We start from the raw sequence: 27,377 nt of genomic DNA, 5'->3' as shown, positions 1-27,377 counted from the left end.
TTCAGATTATTGCATAAGTGAAAACTATTCAAACTTTATTTCTGATAATACTTTTTCAAATGCATTCCTAATATTCAAATCTGGAATAACAATTGTGCCAAGTGTTAGAATCAAAGAAGTAAATGCAGAGTATCAATTTAGTAACGAATCTGAATTTCAAACACCATTACATCTTACAGAAAAATTAAAAATTAAAAATGTTGCTGAGACAAAGACTAGTTTAGAAAAGCAAGACAAGGTAGACAACATCTGAAACACAAAATATATTTGCAGTAGATCAAATACTACCTTCCTTTAATTTAGGCCACACTAAAATCCTAGCTGTATTTCCTTCCCAACTTGAGGACAGAAGCCATTGACCTAATAATTCCAGTTTGGATACAACAACACTCAATGCTTTAACAGCTGGGAGAAAGTCCAAGCCTGTCAGATAATAAGGGACTACAAAAGATGGAAATGGTCAAGAAATTGGCTCCCTTAATGATAATATCTTTGGTCAATACCAAGTTACCCCATCACCTAGAGGCCTAGTCAGGGAATCCTAGGATTTCCCCTCCAATAGATATGATGGGTCTAGACCTCTAATAGACCCCTCTTCTCCATCATCACCGGTCACTTCCATCAGGAGCATCATCATAAGCCCTTTTGAGGGCCTCTCCAAGACCATGCCCTCACTCCAAAGTAGCAATGGTAATGACTGCCGCACTCTCCAAGGAGAGGCTGAGTCAGTCTACTCTTGTACTTGAGGAAGACTGGTCCTGAAATGAGTGCAGCTTAGAAAGTTCCTATATGTGACCATGGCCCAGACTCACAGGGACTTGGAGATTATACAGCATAAATATAAGTATAAATACATGGGCCCTGGGTCATGTTGATGTGGTAAACAGTTGATTATGTTTATATATTCAAGTTTAGGAGTTCCTCTCGGCCCTAATCCACCTTTCTAGCCCTATTCTCAACTCTGACATGATCTTCCTAGACAGTATTTTTACTCCACCCACATGTTAATTATCAGTCATGGGCCCTTAAGAATATACCTAAAATAGACTTCCTAGCTTCTTTTCACCCTAAAATCCCTATTCTCACTTGCTTTAGTCCTGCTATATGGTTCCTGTTTATTAAACATTTTGACACCAAGTAATACATTTTGACACCTAGGCAAATGACCTCACCAATGTGCCCCAGAACCTCACCTCTCCAGAACCCTACCACACTAAAGAACAACGGAAACTGGCTGGTGGTATGGATTGACCTGTCAACACCCATGGCCAGTGGAGAAGCAATTACAGAAGCCAGACCTCACACCTTTAGTACCTCAGAAAGAATTTTTCTCTATACTCCCAGATAGGAGGAGAAAGGTTAGGGGAAAATGACTAGAGGGCTCTGAAATATGATTCCATTAGAACCTATAGAGAAAAGAGGGAGGAAAATGAAGAAGAAAGGAAAGACATTCAAAAGCATCAATAGGTGTAGATGTGACTTAGAAAGGTTGAGAAGGCAGGACCATAGAAAAAATGAACAAAAATATATATAGAGAGATAGACAGCTAGTTATACAAATAATAGTCAATCAATAGGTGTGACCTTGGGAGAAACCACTGCAGTTTCCAATGGTGAGAATGGGGGGATTCTGGGGCTGGGGGTGGTGTGGAATTAGAACCCTGTTATCTTATAATTCTGTGAGCCAATATTAAATCAATAAAAATTATAATAAAAATACTACCCTCATTTCCAAGGTAAGGATTATGTCTCAATTCATTACACATACAAAGTAATCAAAGAGGAGAACACAGGTCCAAAAAGGATGACAGAGGACCTAGTGGGGGTTATATTGTTATATGGAAAACTAGGAAATGTTATGCATGTACAAACTATTGTATTTACTGTCGAAGGTAAAACATTAAGTCCCCAATAAAGAAATTTTAAAAAATAAATCAAAGCAAGTAAAAAAAAAGTCAAGTTTTAAATTTTTGTTGGCGTTAGTGGCCTATTAACTCAGTAGTCTCACCTTGCTCTTTTATATTTTGTTCTCAAGAAAGATATAAGTAGTAGTCATTTTAATTTCTGCAAAGGCAAATTATTAAGTGGGATTACTAATTCTGAAAAATTCTACTCCTCTATTATCTGCTTTTACAGAAAGTTATTCTCATTTTTATACCAAGTCAAGCATTTTAATATTTAACATGAACAAATTCAGTAAACTAGTAAAGCATAGTCCAGACATAAGACAGCATAGCCCAGTCTTTGTCAGTCCTGCACATCACAACTAAACTGAATGACTTTTCATTGCTGCTATCAGAGTACAATATTATGCTTCTTAAATGAGGCCAAAATCAAATCCTGTCTTTCCAGTAACCAATGATCAGTACATGCCAAGCATCAAGGAATCTGTGGTAAAGTGAACAGCTCTCAGAAAGACAACTTTCAAAAATAGTGATTAAAAAATGTGATCGTCTCAAAGTAAAAGACTCTGGGGTGGGGGGAGAATACAGGTCCAAAAAGGATGACAGAGAACCTAGTGGGGGTTGTACTGTTATATGGAAAACTGGTAAATGTTATGCATGTACAAACTACTGTACTTACTGTCAAATAGAAAACATTAATTCCCCAATAAAGAAATTTTTAAATTTTTATATTTATTTATTTATTTTCCTTTTTGTTGCCCTTGTTGTTTTTTATTATTGCTGTAGTTATTGATGTCATCATTGTTGGACAGGACAGAGAGAAATGGAGAGAGGAGGGGAAGACAGACAATGGGAGAGAAAGACAGACACCTGCAGACCAGTTTAACCACCTGTGAAGTGACTCCCCTGCAGGTGGGGAGCCAGGGGCTTGAACCGGGATCCTTAGTCGGTCCATGCACTTAGCACCACCTGCGCTTAACCCACTGTGCCTGACTCCATAATAAAGAAATTTTTTTAAAAAATGTGATCATCTAAAACATTCTATTTTTACACATAACACTTGGGGGGGGGGAATCAAGATTAAGCCTTTGATATTCTACCACCAAAACAATCTTCATTCTCTGATTTATTATTGTTAACCTTTCCTTCATGAAGTCAGCATTTAATAATGTGAGACCACTCCTTGGTTGGTTTTTCTACTGGAATCCTTAAGAGTCTGGCACACACTCAGGGGCATGTCTCAGGTCAACTGTGATGTTCTAGATCAGTCAGAAATAAAGACTCTTTTCAGCTGCCAGAAAAGATGTTCAGTTTTAGTGGTTGTCAGACACAATCCATACAATAAGAAGACCCGCTAAAAATGAAATCTTCTAAACAAAAAGGTTCCCAAACCAAGACATTTCAATGCTCAACTCCCACTTTTTTGTTTTGTTGGTGCAGTAGTTTTCTATTACTGTTGTAATATGAATTTGACACCTCAAAACTAACTTCTAATCTCATAGATCTAGAAAGCCAGTGTTTTTGCTAGCTTAGCTAGGTTTTCTGTCCAGGGTCTCAAAAGGCCTCCACTAAGGTGTTGGCCAGCTTGGGCTCTTATCTGGAGATTGTAAAGGAAAATCTTAGCTCACATTCAAATAGTTGGCAGAAATTCGTTTCTTCTATTTCCTAGTGATTTTCTTCACCTTCAAGTCAGAAACAGTACACTGAATCCTACTCTGAGAATTTCTCTGACTTTCTCCTTACCATGAACCAAGGAAAACACTGCTCTTAAAGGTGGTTATATTAGGCCCCAGTGAATAACCTACTCTAGTCTTCCTTCAAGTCACTTGGTAGTAGTCTGCCAAGTCTGCCTGCCTGCCTACCTACCTGCCTTCCTTGCTTCTTTCCTTCCTTCCTTCTTTCCTCCCTCCTTCCCATTCCTTCACCACTGGGTATCACTGGGATTCAGTGCATGTGCAATTCTACCAATCTTAGTGATTTATTTATTCATTTATTGAGAATGAAATACAGGTGAGGGTGGTGGAGAGAGAGAGAAGGAGAGGTACCTACTACAATGCTGTACACATCCTGCAGCTTCTCCCCTCTCCCTTGCAGGTAGGAACCAGGGGCTAGAACATGGGTCATCCTGCATGGTAACATAATGCTCTACCAGCTTTGGCATCCACCTGGATCCCTGCCAACTCCTGTTTTGCTATGTAATATGACAAGTGTAGCACCAGAGAATTAAAGTCATGGGGATCAAAATTTTGTCTATCATATTATCATGGGAAAGTAGATTCCCATCATTCAGAAGGCTTAATTAGGAACTAAACAGGTGTTTCTCTCCTCTCCTCTCCCGGGTCAACTAGGAATACCAAAGGAGATCATCTGGGACGGCAACAAGGTGGGACTAGAATGACCTCAGGAACCCACCAAATCACCAGTGAGTGCAAATACATGTGGCTCATGGACAGAGAGGAGCCTAGGGAGAGATTAAGTAGCTGGTAACAGTCCAGCAGTTTACCAGTTGAGGCACCACCTTTAGTCTGTTTCACCAACCAAAAGACGGCTGAGGGGAGGAGAAGACTCCCCTAAGACTCAACAAATGCAACTCCACCAGGTTCCAGATGCTGCCTGATGCCAGCTGGACTTCCCTGGGCAGTCGACCCCACCATGTGTCCTGGAGCCCCACTTCCCCAGAGCCTCACCTCATTAGGGAAGCATAGAAACAGGCTGGAATATGGACCCACCTGTTAACGCCCATGTTCAGCAGGGAAGCAATTACAGAAGCCAGATCTTCCACCATCTGCACCCCATAATGTCCCTTGGTCCATACTCCCAGAGGGATAAAGAATAGGAACGGTCGGAGTCCAGCGGTAGCGCATCGGGTTAAGCGCATGTGGCACAAAGTGCAAGGACCGGCATTAAGGATCCTGGTTCGAGCCCCGGCTCCCCACCTGCAGGGGAATCGCTTCACAGGCAGTGAAGCAGGTCTGCAGGTCTTATCTTTCTCTCTCCCTTCTGTCTTCCCCTCCTCTCTCCATTTCTCTCTGTCCTATCCAACAACAATGACATCAAATAACAACAACAATAAAACAAGGGGGGAGGAAAAGGAAAGCTATTAGGGGAGGGGATGGGATACAGAGTTCTGGTGGTGGGAATTGTGTGGAGTTGTACCCCTCTTATCCTATGGTTTCTGTCAGTGTTTCCTTTTTATAAATAAAAATTTAAAAAAAAAGAATGCTTAATTATAGAAGACTCAGACCATTGTACCTTGATAATCAACTACGGGTCATTCATTAAATAGTGCATTTGTATTATTCTTGAATGGATTAATACTTTAAATTTAGACCACTGTTCTTAAAACTAAACACTACATCCCTTGTCCTGAATACCTGGATCTGGTTGGTAACATTCTCATTATCCCCATAGATTATTATGGTACAGCATACATGGTGTATGAAAAATCCTTTTTATTTTAGGATTTCTTGGCATAGTCACTTTCCCTTCTAAGACAGATAATCTTAATGGAATCCTTTGTGCATTTCAACTCCTCGGTCACTATTTAAAGGGAACAGCTGAATTGAGCCAGAATGTCCCCAGCATGAACTGTTTATAAATGCATACAAGTGCAGAGTGACACATTCTATTTAATTTCTAATAATAAGCTAGATGATAATTCAGAATGTCCACTCATATTTTTTTGAACATTTTCAGGCACTAATGAATAAGTTCAACCAACAGTTATGTGACTCTTAGCATCAAGGGTAATGAATAAAACAAATTCTCTAGGCTCTTATTGCCTAAGAAAACATGTCTTTGTGACAATGCTATAAGTAGTATAAGTGATGGATGAAACATCAATTTTGGAATATCAGTTAGGAAGGGCTCTCAGGAGGAGTTAACATTTGACAATCCTGGGCCAGGTGGTGGCACACCTGGTTAAGTGCTCACATTACAGTGTACAAGGTCCCAGGTTCAAGCACCTAGGGGGTAAAGCTTCAAGAGTGGTAAAGCAGAGCTGCAGGAATCTCTCTGTCTCTTTCCCTCTCTATTTCCCCCTCCTCTCAATTTCTCTTTGTCTCTATCCAATAATAAACAAATAAAATATTTAAAAAGAATCTGACAATCCTATTGGTCACATCTAAATGTTAGGAAGGGGAGATTCTCTAAACTGAGACTGTCTAAGCTGAGATTCTCTAAACTGAGATTGTCTAAACTGAGATTCTCTAAGCTGAGATTCCTGGCACATGCAAACCAGCTTTATTCTGAAGGTAATGAGATAGTGAGAATGGGATAATGTGGTGAGGGTGGACATAGGGGTTGTAGGGAAATTTATAAAAATGTTATCAAACCTAAATGTCTATCAATAGATGACTAGATAAAGAAGTTATGGGACATAAATTCAACAGGATATGACTGCTATTTTAAAAGACCATATTGTATTATCTGGGACAAACTGGATGGAACTAGAGATGGTTATACTTAGTGAAATAAAGAAGGAAGTAAAAGACCAGATGATCTCACCCATATTTGGAATATTAAGGAGTTGAAATACATGAACTTGGAAAGGGAAAAAGGGGGGGGCAGATTTTTTTTACAACCTTGTGAGAACTATGATAGTTATCCTTGGGAGCAGAGATATGTCACAAAATTTGGTGGTAGATACGGTGAGCTATACCACTGTAATCTTATAAGTCATTACTGAATTGATTATTTAAAAAATAGTGCTATCGGAACAAAGAAACAAGATGAGATCTTTGTCCACATTCTGGATAAAATTTGAAGGGATTAGAAATTAATTAATCTAGTCACCAAAGGGCCTGGCAGTGGCCCACCCAGTTGAATACTCACTCAAGTTACCATGTGCAGGGGCCCAGGTTTTCCCATCTACGGGGGAAAGCTTGCTTTACAACGGTAAGGCAGTGCTACAAGTGTCTCTGTCTTTCTCTGCCTCCTGAACCCATCTCAATTTCTCTCTGCCATATAAAACAAGGAAAAAAAAAAAGAAAAAAAGAAAAGAAAAAAGAAAGAAAAAAAGCAGAGGTGGAAGGGGGGCAATTACCAGGAGCAGTGAATTCATAGCGTAGTCAATAAGCCCTTGTGGTAACTCTTGTGGGGTTGTGAGGAAGCCCACAAACCTTAAAACAGGCAATTGGGAGCTTGACAAAGCAATGAAAGCATAAAATGCTTATTTATAGTCACCACACTAAGGTAGTGAAAGCCCCTGAAGATGGGGGGTGGGAAGGAGTGGGTTCCAGAATATATTAGAGACATGAAATTGATAGAAAGTATAGGGCACTGGAAAGAAAGACAAGAAGAAAACCAATTTCCAGGCACTCAGGTCATATCTGATTCCCACAAAAATCACCTATCAAACAGAACAGTCCATTCTATTTACTAGGTGGGGAAGATGCCCTAAAATGACTAAGTAGCTTCTTCAGAGTCAGGGAATGATAAGATTCAGATCAGAAACTCTGATTCTAGACTATGCTCCCCATGCAGACATTTTACTCAAAGTTAATTACATTGTACAAATATCAGGTTCATCCTGACAACATTTTAGTAAGAGATCAACTGGTTCTTAAAATAATGAGCTGAGCCATCAATTTTTTTTTCCGCTTAACAAAGTAAACCCAAAGGTCAATGTTCCAATAATGTTTAAGTTCACAGAGATAAAGGGGAAGGAACAGAGACCTAAATTCAGCAAGCACTAACTCAACAGTTATTAATGAAGCACCTCTAGGTGGACTCTGACATAGTTTTGAATAATAACCAGCTGTTCTCACAGTGCCTGATACAGACTGAAAAACAAATGACCATGTTTACAAGAGAAACTGGGAGACAATGGGTTGTAAATGAAATAGACTGAAATGCATAAGGATCCAAGAATTAAGTAAGTCAGTCTAAAAATCTTGGAAAAGGAATGCAAAGGCCAAATGAAATACAATTTTTACAAAAATACTTAAATAGATTAAATGGGGAAACTTTTGAATAATGGTTTCCTAAAAGAAAGTAAGTGGGTTTTGACCAAGAAGAAATTACAGTTGATATATGTAGATTAAAGGAATTTGCTATAATATTTAATCTAGTTTAAATGAAAAGTAAATATTTTATGGGTAATTTTACTGCTTTTCATTTTTAGTCTATAATCGATTTCTTTCTCAATAGTCTGTGCACTCAAGTGTTTTGTTTTATTTAACTGAAAAACTCAAGAGGGAAGAAAGTGTTTAGATAAACAGTATGTTTCTCCTTGGGAAGTAAATTCTCAATACTTTTGTCAAGAAAAGTGTAACCACTTCAGAATGTGCTCAAGAGGAGCCAGCAGTAAACTGGCCATTTCACTGTTGACCCACCTGCCACTTCCAAGTCCACTATGGTACCTGAGAAACCTTGCTTCCCCTGTTCCATCACCACAAAACCTGGACACTCATCTGCTGTGAACATCTTCATTAGTAGAAACACATTAACCTTTTTCCCCCTATAATCATCTTTCTTCCTATCATGCCATTAATGACTAAAATCATTGTATTACACTTTTCCCTATAGATTTTCTATAGTAATAGAAAATGAATGCACCAAAGTAAAAGACTCTGGGGAAGGGGTTTGGGGGGGGGGGTCAGCTCCTGGAACTTGATGGCAGAGGAGGACCTAGAGGGGGTTGAGTTGTTATGTGGAAAACTGGAAAATGTTATGCATGTACAAACTACTGTATTTTACTGTCTACTATAAATCCCCCAATAAATAAAAAAAAAAAAAAGGAAAAGTGAAACCCCAGAAATTAAAAATCTTGCTTTCCTTTTGTTTGGAAATTTTCAGTCCCATTGAAAAAAGAAAAAAGCACATACAATATTTGAAGCTATTCACAGGGGGTGGGGGGGGGGGAAGAGTCCATTTATTTTATAGCACGTGAGGGCAAGTCCTTTTCATTTAGACTAGATTAAATATCACAACAAATTCATTTAATCTATAAATATTGACTATAATTTTTTCTTGATCAAATTAATGGGCTAAACCCACAAGCTTCTTAGACTCTTATCAATAATAGGGAAGACAGAATATCAATCACTACTATATTGTGTGTGTGTGTGTGTGTGTGTGTGTATGTGTGTGTGTATCCCAAAGATAATATTGATACAAACCTCTCTCAATTATTGGAGTCAGCCATTTTTATCATGCAAGGGTGAAATATACTACATTTATGAGAAGAGGACTTCTTTTTTTTAAATTAGTGACTTAGTATTGATTTATACAAAATTATAAGATACAGGGGTGTAATTCTACACATTTCCCACCACCAGAGTTGTGCGTCCCCATTCCCTTGATTGGAAACTGCATTAGTTCTTCCAAAATAGCAGATATGAATTGACTACCATTTATAACTATCTATCTATATTTATATATATTTGACCTTTTTTCCCCCATGATCCTGCTGTTTCTTCCTTCCTAACTCACGTCTACTACTTCCAAGTGTCCTTCCTTCCTTTTTCTTTAAATTTCCTATAAGAGGACTTTTTTTTTCTCTTCCTTATTTCTTCTTGATATTCCTTAAAGCACAAGGAAGTTCAGCAAGCTAGTTACTAAACATTTAAGTGGGCTTTCTAATTGGGATAGGCTTCCTACTGCTTTATTCTAATTTAACCCCTATCTTAAAAAAAAAAAAAAAAGCCATAGGAATCAACTTGCCAAAATTCCAAGAGTAAATCTCTTGCCAAACTTACTTAATAAAGACTAAAGACATACTCTGGTGACAACATTAGATACAGACATTGCTGCTTTGAAAGATAAAATGAAGTAGGGTAGAATGATCTTCATTCCTGTGGCAAAAAAAGGGTGAAGGAATCTTATTAAGGGCACACCCTGTAAGACTATCTAACAAAGATATGGCTCCTGAACTTCTTTCCTATTTCTACCAGGCTAAAGGATTTGACACAGCTGCAAATACTGTGACTTAGAAATACCCTCTCCTCTAAGGTGTGGGATTGGCCTGAAACTGGCACTTTCAAAATAAAGAGAAATGGTCAAGATTTGAGGTTTTAGTCTGAGCGAAATAGAGTTTTGAGCAAAATAGAGGCATAATATCACTTATACTTTTAGAGGTTCACTCTGGCTGCAGAGTTGAAAATAGGCTGCAAAGAGAAGCTATTTTAGTAGCCCAGGTGTGATACAGGCAGGAAGGTGACAGTGAGATATAGCCAGATGCTGGAAAAGATTTTTTTTTTTTTAGTGTAGTCAGCAGGACTGAGACGGGGTGGGGGTGGTGCATGATGCATATCAAAAGGTGTCATTTATGTCTTCACTTTTCAGGGACCTGAACAACTGGAAAGATGGATTTGTTACCTACTTAAGAAAGACTGAAGTAGGATAGATGTAGGGGCAAAGAAGGGGTGAGAGACAGGGGAGATTTGATAAATTCCAGAAATCAAGTAGACATCTAGTTGGAAATGTGGATTAGGCAATGAGATATTCATATTCAAAATTCAAAGAAGGGGTCTAAGCTGGAGACAAAAATGTGAGCAGGATACTACAAATACTAAATGCACATGGTGGCAATCAGCACAGGGTTCTTGCCATTGACTAGAGACTTAGTTTTATATTGTCATTACAATGGGAATTCTTACTGCACTGAAAGGGGAGCACTGCTATGCCAGAGAGAAACTTGTTCTTTCACTGCTGTATGGGGCCTATATCATTAACAAAATTATGACCAAAAATTTGAGAGAGAGAGAGAGAGAGAGAGAGAACGAACACACCAGAGCATTCCTCTGTCATATAAAGTGCCAAGGACTGTGGTCTGGGAAGTAGCACAGTGGATAAAGCAATGGATTCTCAACCATAAGGTGCTGAGTTCAATCCCCAGCAGCACATGTATCAGAGGGATGTCCGTTCTTTCCCTCCACCTACATTTCTCATGAATAAATATTTTTTTAAAAAACTGCCAAGGACTGAACTTTAAACCTCACAGTTACAAGTCCTAAAGTCTATTCCTGTATCACCTCCTGTCAACAATCTGAGAAAATTTCAACATTGACACTGGACAAGATCAAGCAAGAGACATGAGAAAGGCAAAAATATCTTTAAGTGCAGACCATAGTGTTACTTTCCAGATTTGAAATGGGAAAATTAAGGTAAAAGCAATCTAGTCAAACACAGTGCAGAACAGCAGCCTGGTAGAAACCTTTGGGATGTCATGTGCCAGAGGAATCTCATCTATTTTAGGGGTGCTTGTTTCCCCTCAGCTCCCAGACACTTTATCTTTTGCAGATAACATGCCAATGATGGATCCATTCTATAGTTTCAAGAAGGTGAGTGAAGGGCAGGAGCAACTAAGTCAAATTCATTTTCAACCAAATTTGTTAGTATAAGCCAAAAGACATGTAAATGAAGACTTCTCATGTTGGCTATAGTAGCATTAACTTTGTGGAAGCAGAAAGGGCACTTACTATTTAAATTTTAGATGTTCTCATAGGTGAATGAAAATAAACTGGAGTGTTCTTATAAGCCCAAACCTAAAAGTGATGGCAAATATTAATGCTTTACATTTAAATCACATTTAAAGCTATAATGGAACTATTCATCTGCATTCATTTCTGTTGACACTTAAGGACTGTTTTTGCAGCAACAGGAATACAATATCATCCTTAAGTACAATGTTTGCTTTAAATATCTATTATGCTGTCAATAATTAGCTGACAACTTGGTTGAATATTTGTACTCCATAGTCAGTTCTCACTGAGGTGAAGAACTTAAAGGGGGGGGGGGGGACACTAATTGCTAATGGAAGAACACAGAGAGAAAAGAAATAATCCACCAATTAAGGAGAGGTCATTATCAGTTCCTCAGTCATCAACCTAAAATAAGAACATTTTTGTCTATGCAAAGATAAAACCATCTAGTCAGTCTTCTTGTCTAAATATATGCAGATTTTTATGAAAATAAAACAGTTTTATAAAAAGCCCCATATAAGCAGTACAAGTCTTGCTTTAACATTTTATCAAGTCTTTGTTCTGGCAGGAAAAATCTTTAAAAATGAAGGGTTTTGTCCCAACTGCTGTGGCAACAAACAGTGTCCTGGTAGCTGTTAGAACAGAGTCCCAATAGCTCTTACATAATTTTCACAATATTTGTGTTGCTACAACACTCATTTGCCAAGATATGTGACTTATACTACTTTGTACTCATATAGGTATGTTTATACAACTGTGATCACAGAAAGTTCTGCAAAAGTTGCTATGAACACACTGTAATGAAAAAAAGAGAAGTATATCTGTTTCTTACTGTGCTACTGCAAATGATGGCAAAAATTAGTCCTCTTGTTCAAAAGTCCAGTGTATGTCTAAGCAGTGAATTATTATTTAATCCTCAATATTTTATCATGCAGACTACATCCTCACAGCCAAGATTTTCACTCATACTCTTATAATTAATGGGCAGGGCTGGGATTTCTTGAATCTTCGTCCCTAACATTTTAATTGCTTTTGACATTAGGGTAACAGCAGGTAAACATTTTAATAGTCTCTGGTTTTGCTTTGTTCTCAAAGTTAATCTTGGGGAAAGGGGAACCCACTCCCCACAAGGTGGGCACAAGCAGTTGGTTCTTTTGAGTGGACAGAGAAGCAGGTGGGTAACTGGGGTGGAAATGAGACACAGGCCTGGGAGAAGGACAGGAGCATCAGAGAAGGGAGACTTTCCCAGGAAGTGGGGTGGTGCCTGACACACAGCAACTGCTTAACAATAGTAGTAACTAAATACACCCCAAATTTCATCAAGATATTTGGATTCAATTTGATGAACTCCAGAAGTATTTCAGAAAACCAGTAAATTTTGAATGACTACAGACATATAAATCAACCCACCTTGTGAAAAGATTGGCTTATTTTGTATATAAAACTGGGTTATGGGGGTCAGGCGGTAGCACACTGGGTTAAGTGCACATAGTATGAAGCACAAGGACTGCTCAGGAATCCCAGTTCAAGGCCCTGGCTCCCCACCTGCGGGGGGGGGGGGGGGAGGCTTCACAAGGGATGAAGCAGGTCTGCAGGTGTCTGTCTCTCTCTCCTCCACTCTTCCTTTCCCTCCTCTCTCAATTTCTCTCTGTCCTATGCAGCAACAACAACAATGGGAAAAATATGGCTTCTATGAGCAGTGAATTCATAGTGCAGGTATCAAGCCCTAGTGATAACCCTGGAAGCAAAAAATAAAATAAAATAAAATAAAATAAAATAAAATAAAATAAAATAAAAATAAACTGAGTTATTCTAGGGGCTGAGTAGTGGCTCACCTGGTGGAGCACAAATGTCACCAAGAACAAGGACTGGGCTTAAATCCATAGTCCCCACTTATAGAGGGAAAGCTTCACATACACTGAAGCAGTGCTGCAGGTATCTCTCCTCTTGCCCCCTCCCAACACACACACACACACACACACACACACACACACATTCTTTCTGGGAGGGAGGGAGGGAGGGAGGGAGGGAGGAAGGAAGGAAGGAAGGAAGGAAGGAAGGAAGGAAGGAAGGAGAGGGAGGGAGAAAGGGAAGGGAAATGGCTGCCAGAAAGAGTAGAATCATGCAGGCAACTGGGCCTCACAGATAACCTTGATAGCAAACAAATAAACAAAAACACCTGAGTTATTCTGTTATAGCAACAATTGATCATTAAACCAGAAAAGAACAGAGCTCTCCTTGTCCTCAAAAAAAAAAAAAAAAAAAATCAGAAAGCATCAATGAGGAATGCACTTCAGTGGTAGAATACATGTCTCCTATCTGCAAGGCTCCAGGTTAAATTCCTAATAACCACCGCCCCCCCCCCCCCATGAAGAAAACTGGGGAAGTATCTGTATTTTAAAGAAATGGCTGAGTAAGGAGATATAAGTGATCACTTGGTACTAGGTATTTCCAAAGACTTCATTTTCTTTCACAGTGCCACTTCATATAGCAAAGGAGTTGCAGGGGATCTTTTTTTTTCCCCCAGGAGAGAGCGTGAATGCAGTGCCCCACTGAAGGTTCTTTTGAAGACAGAAAAGTCACAACTTATCTTCAGCCTTCTGCCTCTTGCCTCCTTTCTGCACTGCCTTAAGCAATCTGCTCCTTGGCAGTGTTTTCCTAAGCCTACCCTTCAAAAGTTACAGTTCATTCTTCCCTCACTCCTACTTCAAAGGGCAGTTCACTTGGGAGAGTTGAGGTATCTTGTCACAACTTTTATTCTAAAAGTTTCTGTGACAGTGAAGCTTATGCAGTTTCACTCAGTTAAGTAAAATAAAACAAAAAAGCACAGCTGTCCTCCTGTGGTCATGGAAAGGGAGACTTCTCTTTTGTCTTCAGATGCTGTCTTGCAAATTTTCTCAAGCACAAACATATATAATGTGACCTTAGAAAAATACCCTAATTTTCAGCATAAATTCACTTATATTCTTAACTCATAGATCCTAAAGGTCATTTATGATGCTGATTATATGTTTATATATTTCTGGTATTAGGAGATATTCCAAAGAAAAAGTGCTGTGATTCATAGAATGCATATCCAAGTTCTAAGTCAGCATGGCCTTTTGTATCAAAAGTGCTTGTTATCAGCTAGCTACATTTTGACAGTAGCAACAATAAAAATTCTAAACCTGAGTTAACAAAACCTGATGTCGCGCAAACAGCAGATGGAGGATGAACACTATTACACCAAATGTTACACCAAAAGTTGATCATCGTATTGCTTGTCAAATTAGGACCTATTAATTTCAATTCCATTTTCTATGCAGGATTTTATTAAACAATTGGCATTTTTCATTTCAAGAGTATTATCTTCCCACCCTGTGTCTCCACCACAAAATCTCGCCAAGCTGTTTAAGCACACAAAAGCTATTAATTGCTTAAAGACCCTAAGGTTCTGTTTTAGCAGTGTTTTCATCTGGTGTTGAAAACAGAAAAATACATACCCCTGCATACCTTTGTTCCTGGTTGACGGTGGTGACATGATGTCCTGAGTAGAAAATTGTCTTTATCACAACGATCCATCTGCCTTCATCTATTAACTATCACCTTTACTAACGCGTGTGCAGACTGCTGATCATACCTTTATAACTAGAGGGAGTTCAACCTGGCTTAGGTATAATACAGCTCCCCCAACAGGCAGCCAGACAGTAAGAGGGGGAAATGGAAGAAAATATATTTGGAAAAGAGAAACATGAAGATGAGCAAATAAAGAAATTGGCAGAAATGGAACAGGATAATGAAATGGAGAACTGCACTGAAACCTTTACTAATGCTTCTGGTAATTTATCCATTTGATTCAGTTCCACCAAATTACCCAGAGCACTAGACTTGTACAGAGCATGCTCCAGAAACAAGCAGAGCCCCAAGCTCTGTGCACTTCCAGCAGCAGCAGAGCTCTGTTAAGTGCTCTTTCATTCTTTAAGGATAATCTCCTAATTTGTATTAGATCATCTGTTCAGCATGGGGATATGGCTTCTACTGAATGCACACTTAAATCTAAGATTTTGATTCATAGTGGGGAAAAAATGGGGTGGGGGAGGAGCTAGTGAGCATGATAAAGTTTTCAAGGGAAAGACAAAGGAAATAAAGGGCTAGCTTTATTTGGTTTATTAAATTTCAAAGGCTTTGTCTGCCAGTTTGAAAAATGCATGATACCACCAGTGTCTTTATTAAAAGTGCTGCTTTAAATTGCAGATTGAGCAAATGTGCATTCTGCTTAGTAACCATAGGGCATTGGCTAACAATTATATGCAAGCTTTAAAATGGGTGAGGGGCAGAGACTAGGGAAGACTATGTATAAAAGTAGTTTTAAAAGATGTTGTTAATTTAAGTTACAACTTTAAATCTGAATGTATGATAATAAAATGTCCAAGTTCACAAAGATGCAATACTCCTAGAGTTACTTTTGATTGTTACAGACTTCTAAAGTGATTCTCCAATCAAATAGTAGCATGACCTTTAGGGCAAACAAATTTTGCCCAATGCTTTTTTTGACAATTCATTGCTGGATTTAACAAAGGGTGGAGCATCTTCTAGAGCAAATGGTTACTTGCTAACTTAAAAAATGCACTTGTTTCAGCACAGAAATAACAAATCTGTTTTTGATTCCAGACATTATTTTCCAAATGCTGCCAAGAAAAGAATGTAAGGAATTCTTTTACATACAAAACATACACGAGACAACTGGAAAGAATCCTACGATCTGTTTCAGGGTACAGATGAGGAAGGGAGCGTTGAGTTTCTAGTATGAACTGCTCCCACAGGAGCAGAAGCACATGCCTGAGATACTTCATAGCTGTAATCTCCAACATAACTCTTTACTATTATTAGACAATGTAAAGGCTTTCCTAAATCTGTGGCTTGTGAAGCAGAAAAGCCCAGAGAGAGAGAGTAAGCATGCAGACAGCTGTGATGATATACCTACTCCACCAGATCCACCACTTTTTCCATTGGCGAAGTTACATTTTGTGTTCATGGATAGCACATGAGAACTGAGAAAGGCAAAGAATTTAGTTCAACACCTAAGTCAGGTTTAGAGCACTGGAAAGAATGCTCCACAAATAAGATCCAATGCTCAGTCTGGAAATTTACCAGTCTATAATATCTCAAAAAGATCCATGTGTTAACCCATTCATATGATAAAGTGCATAAATATTCTTTTTTAAATTTAAATTTAATTTAATTTTAAATATAATTCTTGTTTCAATTTTATTTATTTGTTATTGGATAGAGACAAAGAGAAATTGAGAGGGGATAATAGAGAGGGAGAGAGGCTGAGAGACACCTGCAGCCCTGCCTCACCATTCATGAAGCTTCCCCCTACAGGTGGGGGGACCAGGGGCTTGAACCCAGGTCCTTGCACATTGTAGTGTGAGCATTCAACCAGGTGTACCACTGCCTGACCTATAAAAATTCTTTGAAAAAAAAACATACCGGGGATCAGGCATTAGCACAGCAGGTTAAGCAAACATGGCGTGAAGCAAAAAGATCGGTGTGAGGATCACAGATCAAACCCCCGGCTCCCCACCTATAGGGAGGTCGCTTCACAAGAAGTGAAGCAGGTCTGCAGGTGTCTCTATCTTTCTCTCCCCCTGTCTTCCCCTCCTCTTTCCATTTCTCTCTGTCCTATCCAACAACAACAGTAATAATAACCACAACAACGATAAGACAAGAGCAACAAAAGGGGAAAAATAGCCTCCAGAAGCAGTGGATTCATGGTAGAGACACCAAGCTCCAGCAATAACTCTGAAGAAAAAAAAAAAAAATACTACCTTATTTTTAAAATTCAAATACACTATAAGGTATCCACTTTGAAATTGCAAAAAAATCAAGTAATAAGCCAATAATCCAAAAAAGTACATAACAGCACACACTTCTGTTAACATTAGTAAGGAGGAGAGTTAATAGAATCTACTTTGAAGAGACAAAGGGTAATAGAATTCTGAAAGACTGAGTCATTCAACAGCCTAATGCAACTGTTTAAATCCTTGGCTCACACTGAGTTGACTGCAGCAAACTAGATTTAATTTTGTTTTTTGTTTTCCTCCTTCTTAGTTAGTAAGCAGAGTTAGTTTATGAAAGAAACTAGATGTCCATGGGAAACAAAAAGGCAACATTTGCTTTTGCATGACTGATCAGATTGAGTAAGTACACTTACAACATTTTTACACTTTCATACAAACTAGCCTTCAACTCACTACCATGAGTTTCAAACATTATCATTAAGGCATCTCTGTTGGGCAGCATTCTTACTGATCTCTATTATACCACCTAGAACATTAGCCCCAGTCAATGTGATTTTATACATCTTACATTCTACTGGATTTCACAATGTTGCCCCTGAACTCATGTCTGCAGAGAATATTAGAAAGGGGCTTTATGAAATAGAGATTTTGTAGATATAATCAGTTAAGAAGAACTTCTGAATTAGAGTGGGTCCTAAAGCCAAAGACTGGTATCCTCACAAAAATCAACGATAAGACACACAGTGAAAAACTTAATATGAAGACAGGCAGAGATTGAAATTTTGCTGCCTAAGGTTGCTAGAAACTGAGAGAGGCAAGGAATGATCATCTTTAGAGAATTCAGAGGGAACATGACTTTGCAAACACCTTTGTTCCAGAATTGTAAAAGAATAAATTTCTGGGTTTGTTAAGTTTGGTTGGTTTGGTTTGCCATGACTGGGGCCTCACCATTCTAGGTTGACTTTTCCATGTAGAAAGAGAAAGATAAACAAAAGAAGAAGGGGGGGGGGGGAGAGGAAAGACAGCACAACACCAAAGCTTCTTCCCAGTGAAAAGACAGTTGGGCTTGAACTTGGGCTATGCACATGACAAAGCAGGCACCCTCTACATGAACTATCTTACCAGCCCAATAACATTCTATTTAAGTCACTCATTTAGTGGTGATTTGTTATAGCAGCATCAAAAAACTAATATAGATTTATCTTCTAATCAGGGCCATCAGGCAATGTTTCACAATCCATCTGTATCAAGATTACTGCTGCAAAATAAAATTAATGAATTTTTATAGCAGTTTGGCTGTGAGGCAACATCACAGAGCATGCACTTTTATGTTTTACAAAATATCAGTGATGGCTTGGGAATTAAAAGAAAATGAGGAGAGGAAATGTCTTGACAGTAAAGTGCACGCATCTAATATGCTTGGTGTAATGGATCCATTCCCTACCACTTGCTAGAGGGCTTACTTGGCTGAGCACTGAACTCTGAGTCTGAAGGTTGTGAGTTTAAACCCCATGACTGCTCCACAGGTCAGGTTTTGTAATCAGAAAGGTGATTCAAAGAACAGAGCTTAGGACTTCCATGAGTGAGGTTCCAGGTTTGACTCTGGGCACTGTATATTCTACAGCACTAAAATGGTGCTATGCTGTCTGCCACTCTCTATCTCTCTGTATCGCTCTCTTTCATATATATATATGTAAAACTTTTAGGGGAATAAAAGTCTCCACAATTAGGGAAGCACTTCAGAGATAATATTTATAAAGATGAAGGTGGTATATAGTAATTAATAAATTTATAATAATATATCATCTCAGAGAACTTGATTATATGTGCCATGCAGTCTCAGTATTTAAAATATTTTATTCTAATTTTTAAATAAAGCAATCTATGAATAGTATACTATATATGCACAGCTTCCTGTTGATCATAGTATTTGATTAGCTGGAACTTCACTCCCCAGATCATGGTAGGTCACTGATTACAGAGTGAAAGAACAATATACTATGTCTCTGCTACCACAGGGACGCCGGCAGAACTTGAGAGAACATCTTGAGAGAACAACTTGAGAGAACTCAGATATTGCTCATGCAAAACACTCCTGGGTGAAGTGGCTATATCTGAGCTATTTCAATGGTACTAGCAGAAAAAGGGGGGGGGGCAACTGTATGAACTACTGTACATAGCAGAAAGCAAAGACAAAGTTGACATGTCTTTTTCAAATTGGTACCTTTTTCTTGAACCAAACTGCCACAAAGCTACATAAACATGACTTCATGAAGGAAATGAAAGTGTGCATCATTAGAAGACCACCTGATGATGTAAAGATTTTCCTCCAAGCAACTTAAAAGAAACATAGGAGCATAAGTAAACTAAAAAGAAGGGCAACTGTGTTTCCTTTAACATTAACACTAATAAATCACAGCTGCAGACTCAACTACTTCAACAATTTGGGCTAGTCACAGAAACAGATCTGTTAATGAAGATCTGTGAAAATGCCTCCAATAGAGGAAAATGCAAGCACAAGTGAGAACACCAAGTATCACTGTATTGAAATTAGCCTTGAATATTCCTGTTTGAAATCTCACTCACAGTTACTTTATCATGGATTTACCTCATATGTGCCACAAAGGGCAATCTACAAGAAATCATTTTTGTAAACATGGTGTATATAAATCACAGGAAGAGAGCAAAATGTTAACTGTTTGTACTGGCTGGTGGGAGATCAGAAAGTGAGTTAGCTTTAAAAGGGTGCTATTGTGGGCTCCTGATGAGAACATACACTTCAACATAAAAGTGTATCATATGCTATTCGCTTAACTTTCTAAAATTTCCTATATTTACCACTGTAACTGAGAACCTATGAAATTGATAGATTCTTTAAAAATAAAAAGAAGGTGATGATGCCGATGATGATGATGTTGATGGAGGAGGAGAAGGAGAAAAAGAAGAAACTGCTATTATGGGGATGGGTGGAGATAAATATGTTAAAGCTGTAGAAGTCATACCCTACAATAATTCTACACCTGCATTCAATAAAAAATTCCAGCCCAAAAACTTGTTAGATCTTAATGATTTAGCTACACTGTGGAAATTACCCTTAACCAATAATACTGACTGGTTCTTCATAGGTTCACTATATTTGCAGGCATTTTTTCCCCAAGAAATAATGATATGAGAACTTATAATTCCTTTCACTTAAATCTGTTTCTCAGGATTAACTCCATCCTTAATGAGCTCCTTAGGAATCCACTGTGACTAAATAATAATAAGGATTAACTGCATCCTTAAGAAGAGATAAATACGCAAAGCACAAGGACCGACATAAGGGTCTCGGTTCAAGCCCCCGGCTCCCCACCTGCAGGGGAGTCGCTTCACAAGCGGTGAAGCAGGTCTGCAGGTGTCTGTCTTTCTCTCTCCCTGTATCCCCCTCCTCTCTCCATTTCTCTCTGTCCTATCCAACAACGAAGGCATCAATAACAACAATAATGACTACAACAATAAAAAAAAAGAAGAGATAAATAAGATTTTTTTGTTCTTGTATCAAAATTTTACCATATGCATACAAATATCTCAAACTCAACATTTAATATTAAAGATTTTAGACGTATTTTTAGGTGTCAAATTAGGGTTAAGCTACAAAGGGGGTGCCAGCAAAATAGTTCACTTGAATAGTGTGTTGCTTTGTCATGTGTGTGACAGTTTTAAGTCTGGCAGCCAGCCACCACATTCAGAGAATCTTTGGTGGTATGGTCTCTCTCTCTCTCTCTTTCTCTCTCTCTCTCTCTTTATCTACCTCTCTCTCTCTCTCTCTCTCTCTTCCCTACATTTGTCTCTTTAAAAAAAAGCCTGCAGGCCAAGTGGTGGTGCACCTGGTTGAGTGCACAAGCTATAATGCATAAGGAGCCAGGTTCAAGCCCTCGGTCCCCACCTGCAGGGAGAATGCTTCACAAGTGTCAAGGCAGTGTTGCAGGTATGACTCTGTCTTTCTCCCTCTCAATTTCTGTCCCTATCCAATAAATAAAGATTTAAAAAAAAAAAAAAGCCTGCATGGCAAGAAAAAAATCAAAAAATTCTAAAGGAAAAAAACCTGCAAAGGTGGACACTTAAAAAAAATTGATGTCTATACCTCATTAATAGATTTTTGAGCACAAAGAAGCAATCAGCAAAACAATCAAACCAGAATCACTTCATTTCCAGAAAATGAAAAACTATCAAGAATTTCACATCAACAGAATGACATATGCTGAAAAATATGAACAAGATAGTCTATTCCAATTCCAAGGAAATTCATTTTAATTCCCCCATTCCAAAAATCTCACAAACACAATTTCAAATGCCTAAATTAATTACATTATGACAAGAGTTAGAAGGAAAATAGCATTAAAGAAAAAGGTTTTGCCTTAAAAGAGAAACTATTCAACTAGTCAGGGAAATCACTACATGTATTCACACTTATCATCTTATAGTAATTAGGAAGTACAAACATCCAGATGTAGCTAGAACAAGAACTACGCTCTATAGTAAACATTAATTTCATTCCTGAATCCACACATTAAAGCTTAAAGCAACAGAATCATTTTCCCCTTTCTAGTCTTTCTAATCCTTTACACAAGGAACTCATCACACGTAAAGTTCCTAATGGGACTCATATTACAACTATGAACTACTCCTATATATATTTAGCTTCCTTTAATTCTGAACTTTTAACTACTTGTGTCTATATCAAAGTACATTTAGGATACATCCAAATGAAAAAATATATATATCTTTTCTAACTAAAAGACAATTCCATCACCCCAGCAGGAGGTCTGTCTTCCTGTTTGCAACAGAAAAAGAACAATGACTTTTTCACTTTCATACTTCCCAAACTCCCTCCTACTTTGATTTTTAATAGAACTAGCACAGTGAGTTAGATTCTGAGTTTTAGGGACATTTTTTCTTTCTCACCACAACTCCACCACCCAAACAGACTTCAAGCCCCCTCACCTTTCAGACAGAACATTGTGAAGCAGTTCCATGGAGGGGCTGGGGCTCTGCAACTCAATGCAGCCTGCAGTGCTAGGCACAGCTGTCTCCCAGCCCACCTCCCAGGCACGTCCAGCCAGAGGAGCTGTTAGCCAGTGCTTATGATTACAGGAAGCCACTGCCCAATCCCCAGTTTTCCGGGCTGAGCTGCTGACACCTCCCTATCTCTCTCATACGTTGTTTCACACCATAAAATCAGCAGGGATCATCTTGGAAAGTGAGGGGAGCAGACACAGTACACACAGTCCAGTGCAGAACAGTGCCAGGGCAAGCTGGTTTGTTTATCAGCAGTTTCCACTGCTGTCAATGTAGCACCTCATGTGATCAACGCCACAAAAAGAAATTACTCGATTCTGTTTAACTGTTTGCTACTCATTATTTCTTTGCTAATCACACTCAACGTTTTCTCCCCTGATATGGGACAATCCTGGTTAGCATTAAGCATGATATGAAACTTTTGAAGACAGTCATTGAGTCTACTTCAGTAGATAAATAGATGTAAAATGCTTAGAACTGAGCAGGAGTGGAGTGGGGGGAGACAGACAAAGACAAAAGGATTATGGGGGAATCTGAACTATCCTCATCACTTTTATCATACTACTATTAATCAACTTGAGTTTCAGGATAAAAGTGTCCAAGAACACAGTAGTTATGCAAAAGAATTTAATGTCTGAAGCTCTGAGAAGTCTAGGTTCAATCCCTGAATCCCTGACACTACCATACCATAAGCCATAGCTGCTCTGGTTAAAATAAAGAAGGGGGTAGTGTGGGCAGGAGGTGTCCCAGTGCATGAGGTCCTGTGTTAAATCCCCAGCATTATATAAACCACGGTTGTTTTCAACCTAATTTTTTTTTTGGGGGGGGGGACTAGTACTAGAGAGATAGCTCAGTCTATTAGAGCATCAATGTGTATGCATGAAAGCACAGAGGTCAAAGATTCAATCCCCAGCACATTTTATACCAAAACTGAGTAGTGGGCTGGCTGGCTGGCTGGCTGGCTGGCTATCTCTCTCTATATCTATCTATCTACCTATCTATCTATCTATCTCTCCCCCCTCCCTCCCTTCCCTCTCTCTCCCTCTCCCTCTCTCATTCTCCTTCTTCTTCTCTCTCTATGTGTGTGAATTAAAAAAAAAAAAAGGACAACAACAAAAGGATAAAGTGTAAAGTATTTTGCATTTCTATAGCCATTTTTCAGATGAGAAAACAACATACTGAAGTTACCATGGTATACTAATTTCTTTATGATTTATTTATTAATGAGAGAGAAGAGGTGAGAAAAAGAGAACCAAAACATCACTCTGACACATGCAATGCTGAAGACTGAACTTGGGACCTTATGCTTGGGAGTCCAACACTTCACTCACTGTGCTAGGCAACTTGAGCATACTGAATTCTACACCTATCTCAGCCATAACCAGATCATCTCATTTCTACTGGAACATTAAATTTGATGTTGTGAGTTCAAGTCTACTTTACATTAAGTTCTTTAACACAAGGGAGAGGTGGTAGTTCACCCTGTTGAGTGCATACATTACCATTCCAGCCTAGGTCCAAGTCCCCTGTCCCCAACTACAAATGATAGAGCAAATTCACAAATGATAGAGCAGTGCTCCATGTGTCTTTCCTTCTCCCCCACCCCCTCTCTGTATAAATGAAAAAAATAAGTAAAAGAAGGATGGTTGGGGAGATGGTAAAAACTGGTAGAGCACAGGACTGGCAAGCATGGCATCCTTAGTTCAGCTCCTGGAAACTAAATATGCCAGAGTGATATTACAGTTCTCTCTCCCCATCCTAAATAAATAAAAAAAATTTAATTAAAAGAAGGAATTTTAGGGGCTGGGTGGTAGTGCCCCTGGTGAGAACACAGGCTATAATGTGCAAGGATCCAGGTTCACAGCCCCCAGTCCTTACCTGCAAGGCAGAAGCTTCACAAGTGATGAGGCAGGTGTGTAGGTGTGTCTTTCCCTATCTCCCCCTCCCCTCTCAAATTCTGTCTCTATCCAGAATAAATAAATAAATAAGTAAATAAATAAATAAACAAGAAGGAATTTTATTGCTAGTCTGAAGAGAAAGAGCCTACAAGTGTGGCCTTGGGAGCAACCTGCTTTGAAAGTGTCATTTGTGGGGGTCAGGTGGTAGCGCAGTGTGTTAAACGCAGGTGGTGCAAAGCACAAGGACCTGTAGAAGGATCCCGGTTCGAGCCCCCGGCTCCCCACGTGCAGGGGAGTCGCTTCACAAGCGGTGAAGCAGGTCTGCAGATGTCTTGTCTTTCTCTCCCCCACTCTGTCTTCCCCTCCTCTCTCCATTTCTCTCTGTACTATCCAATAACAACGACATCAATAACAACGATAATAATAACCACAACAATGGTAAAACAACCAAGGTAACAAAAGAGAAAAAATGGCCTCCAGGAGCAGTGGATTCGTGGTGCAGGCACCGAGCCCTGGCAATAACCCTGGAGGCAAAAAGGAAAAAAAAAGTGTCATTTGCACCATGAATGGTCCCACAGCCCTGAGACTAGAGCTGCCTGGACACAGGAAGTGGCCATTGTTCAGCAGCCCCGTTGCTGTGTGCCTGTCTTCCTTTTAACTCCACATGCAGGAAATTGACTCACAAAACCAATGTATCTGTCTGTCTATGTCCTGGTGTGCAGCTCACTGTTGCCCTTGCTACACAGTATGGATGTTTTATGTCTTTTGCTTTCAACAGAAGGTTTGGCATACCTTCCTTGGATTTCTTATCTTGCCTTGCCGTTTTCATATCTATTTCTTATCTTACACATCACCAGCAGCAGTGCCTGATTAATAAATTGCCCAGCATTAGGAAGTCACTGTAATAACTGCTATCATCTCAAAGAAATAAAAGAAGTCCCTAGCCAGAAGCTAACTAGAATAAAAAATAAATTTAAAGAAAAGTTGCCTGTGAGATGATAAGCATATTAATTTGTAGAACAGAACTGGAAGAACACTTCGAGTTTATCTCAGTTAGATACCAGTTCACAGATGAGGTGATTTACCCAACTAACTAATGGCTACAGCAAGTTCAAAGCTAAACCACATGATTCAAAACATTTTCACTGCACTATGTGATTCTCCGTCATGGATGGCTGGAGTCATTCTTCACCCTTCCCTATCTCAAATGGTCTTCCATGCAGGTTATGTATTACAAAGGTATTCTTTTAGTATTCTCCTGGATTAAATACTACCTTTTAAATTGCACACAAGAGAGAGGAATCCTAAACCTTGGAGATGAACATAGGTTAGTGCATAGTGCTTGGAGATGGTTGTTTTTATTAGCACTCTATGAATATTCACAGCTTAATATAAAGTAAGCTTTATAGGCTAGAGCACACTGAATTAGAAAATAATGAAGACCTTGTTGCTGCTAACTTATACAGTTATCTTGCTAGTTTCTACAGAGGCTCATGGCATACAGATCTGAAGACTAAATGAGTGAATAAAGCTAACTCTAAAATTAAGCCTTTGTTTTCTTTAAGCATTAATTTTTGTCATAATTCATACAAATATAGTTATATATACTAATATAATCTATATTGGCTTATTTTAAATGCATTTTGCCAGGAAGACACAATATGTACCTTTTCATAATACAGTACAAGCAATAGATGAATAACTATAGTACAGTGTGACAAGTTATGTAATACACAAAATTAATAATGATCAACAGTTGGTTCTTGCCTACTGTCATTCAATTAAAGTTATTCTTGTTGACCAAATTAAAACATCTATAACTTAATGTAATGGACAGAATAGTATGTCTTTGCCCTTCCTCCAATTTCCTGTCTATCCAGAACCTTAAGATATGACCTTATCTACAGAGATACTTAAGGTACCTGGATTAAGGATATGGTTAGGACAATATAAGAGTGCCTTCATAAAAGAAAATAAAGAATTACTGAAACTAAGAGAAGTCCAAATAAAGCAGAGATAGAGGTTGGAATTATGCAGCCACTGGGCAAAAAAAAAAAAAAAAAAAAAGATTCTGGGAGTGGAGTGGGGACTAAGCGGACTACATAGTCCTTAATTTCAGACTTCTAGTCTCCTAAATTATGAGGGGAGTTTTCTGATTTTTTTTTTCTCCCCTCCATATCACTGGGGCTTGGTGCCTGCTCTACAAATCCACTGCTCCTGGAGGCCATTTTTTCCATTTTTGTTGCCCTTGTTATTGTTATTGTTGCTGTTGGATAGGGCACAGAGAACAGGGGAAGACAGAGAGGGGGAGGAAAGATAACACCTGCAGACCTGCTTCACTGCTTGTGAAGCGCCCCCCCCCCACAGGCAGAAAATCTGAAGCTAGAACCAGGATCTTCATGCAGGTCCTTGTGCTTCGTGCCAAGTGCACTTAACCCACTAAACTACCACCCAGCCCCCAAGTTTTCTGATTTTTTAAATGGCTTCAACTGTGGCGACTTGTTACACAGCTTTAGAAGCTAACCCATTTACCCTAGTAAGAATCGTGGGAGAGTAAGCATGAATTTTTAAAAACAAATTTCAATTTATGATTACATGACCTTAAAACCAATTTATTCTTTTAAAACTTAGATTGGTCAAATTATCACTGAAAAAAAAGAAATACTTCTTTTTTAAAAAAATTCTTTTTTCTCCTTTTGCTGCCCTTGTTGTTTTATTACTGTTGTAGTTATTGTCGCTGTTGGATAGGACAGAGAGAAATGGGGAAAGGAAGAGAAGACAGAGAGAAGAAGAGAAAGATAGACACCTGCACACCTGCTTCACTGCCTGTGAAGTGACGGCCCTGCAGGTGGGGGGCCGGGGCCTGAGCCAGGACCCTTATGCAGGTCCTTGCACTTGGTGCCACGTGCACTTAACTCACTGTGCTACTGCACCATCCCCAAAAAGAAATACTTCTAAGCAGCACAAATATCACAGTCTATTAAGTGAGTGGAATTATAGGTGTTGCCATCTGAAACGTTTTCATTTCACTGCTTCAAATTCAAGCAATGCAAATAGAACAGACTTTAACTGCAGAGCCAATATGCGGTCTCCAAAATCCTGCAATAGACTTTTTAGTAACATCAAATATAAGTGATCATTTAAAAACTTGTTTCCACCACTGTAAATAAGTATAAATATACTTAAGAAAAAAAAGAACATTATTAGGAGGGTAAATGTATGCACCCACCATTAAAATAATTATTATGTTCCATCAATGATCACTGCTACTAAGACTGAGAAAAAAATGCCAGACAAGCCTGCAGGAAGA

At 38.8% G+C, this 27,377-nt stretch overlaps 1 protein-coding gene across 3 annotated transcripts in view; it reads right to left on the bottom strand.

Annotated features, from left to right (window-relative positions):
• Nucleotides 1-27,377, bottom strand: part of NHSL1 (NHS like 1) — a 163,275-nt gene that overhangs the window by 107,078 nt on the left and 28,820 nt on the right. Inside the window, exon 1 of one of the 3 annotated variants that reach the window (XM_060190380.1) lies at nt 22,095-22,233. The exons of the other annotated variants lie outside the window; for them this stretch is intronic. Coding sequence (XP_060046363.1) covers nt 22,095-22,110 — 16 coding nt within the window. The 5' untranslated portion in view covers nt 22,111-22,233. Of the gene's footprint in view, nt 1-22,094; nt 22,234-27,377 lie in introns of those variants that run through there. 3 annotated transcript variants of the gene reach the window in all.

This window comes from Erinaceus europaeus, chromosome 4 (genome assembly GCF_950295315.1).
Source record: "Erinaceus europaeus chromosome 4, mEriEur2.1, whole genome shotgun sequence".
Lineage (NCBI taxonomy): Eukaryota > Metazoa > Chordata > Mammalia > Eulipotyphla > Erinaceidae > Erinaceus > Erinaceus europaeus.
Note: the sequence above shows the minus strand (reverse complement) of the source record. Positions and strands in the feature narration are given on the sequence as shown.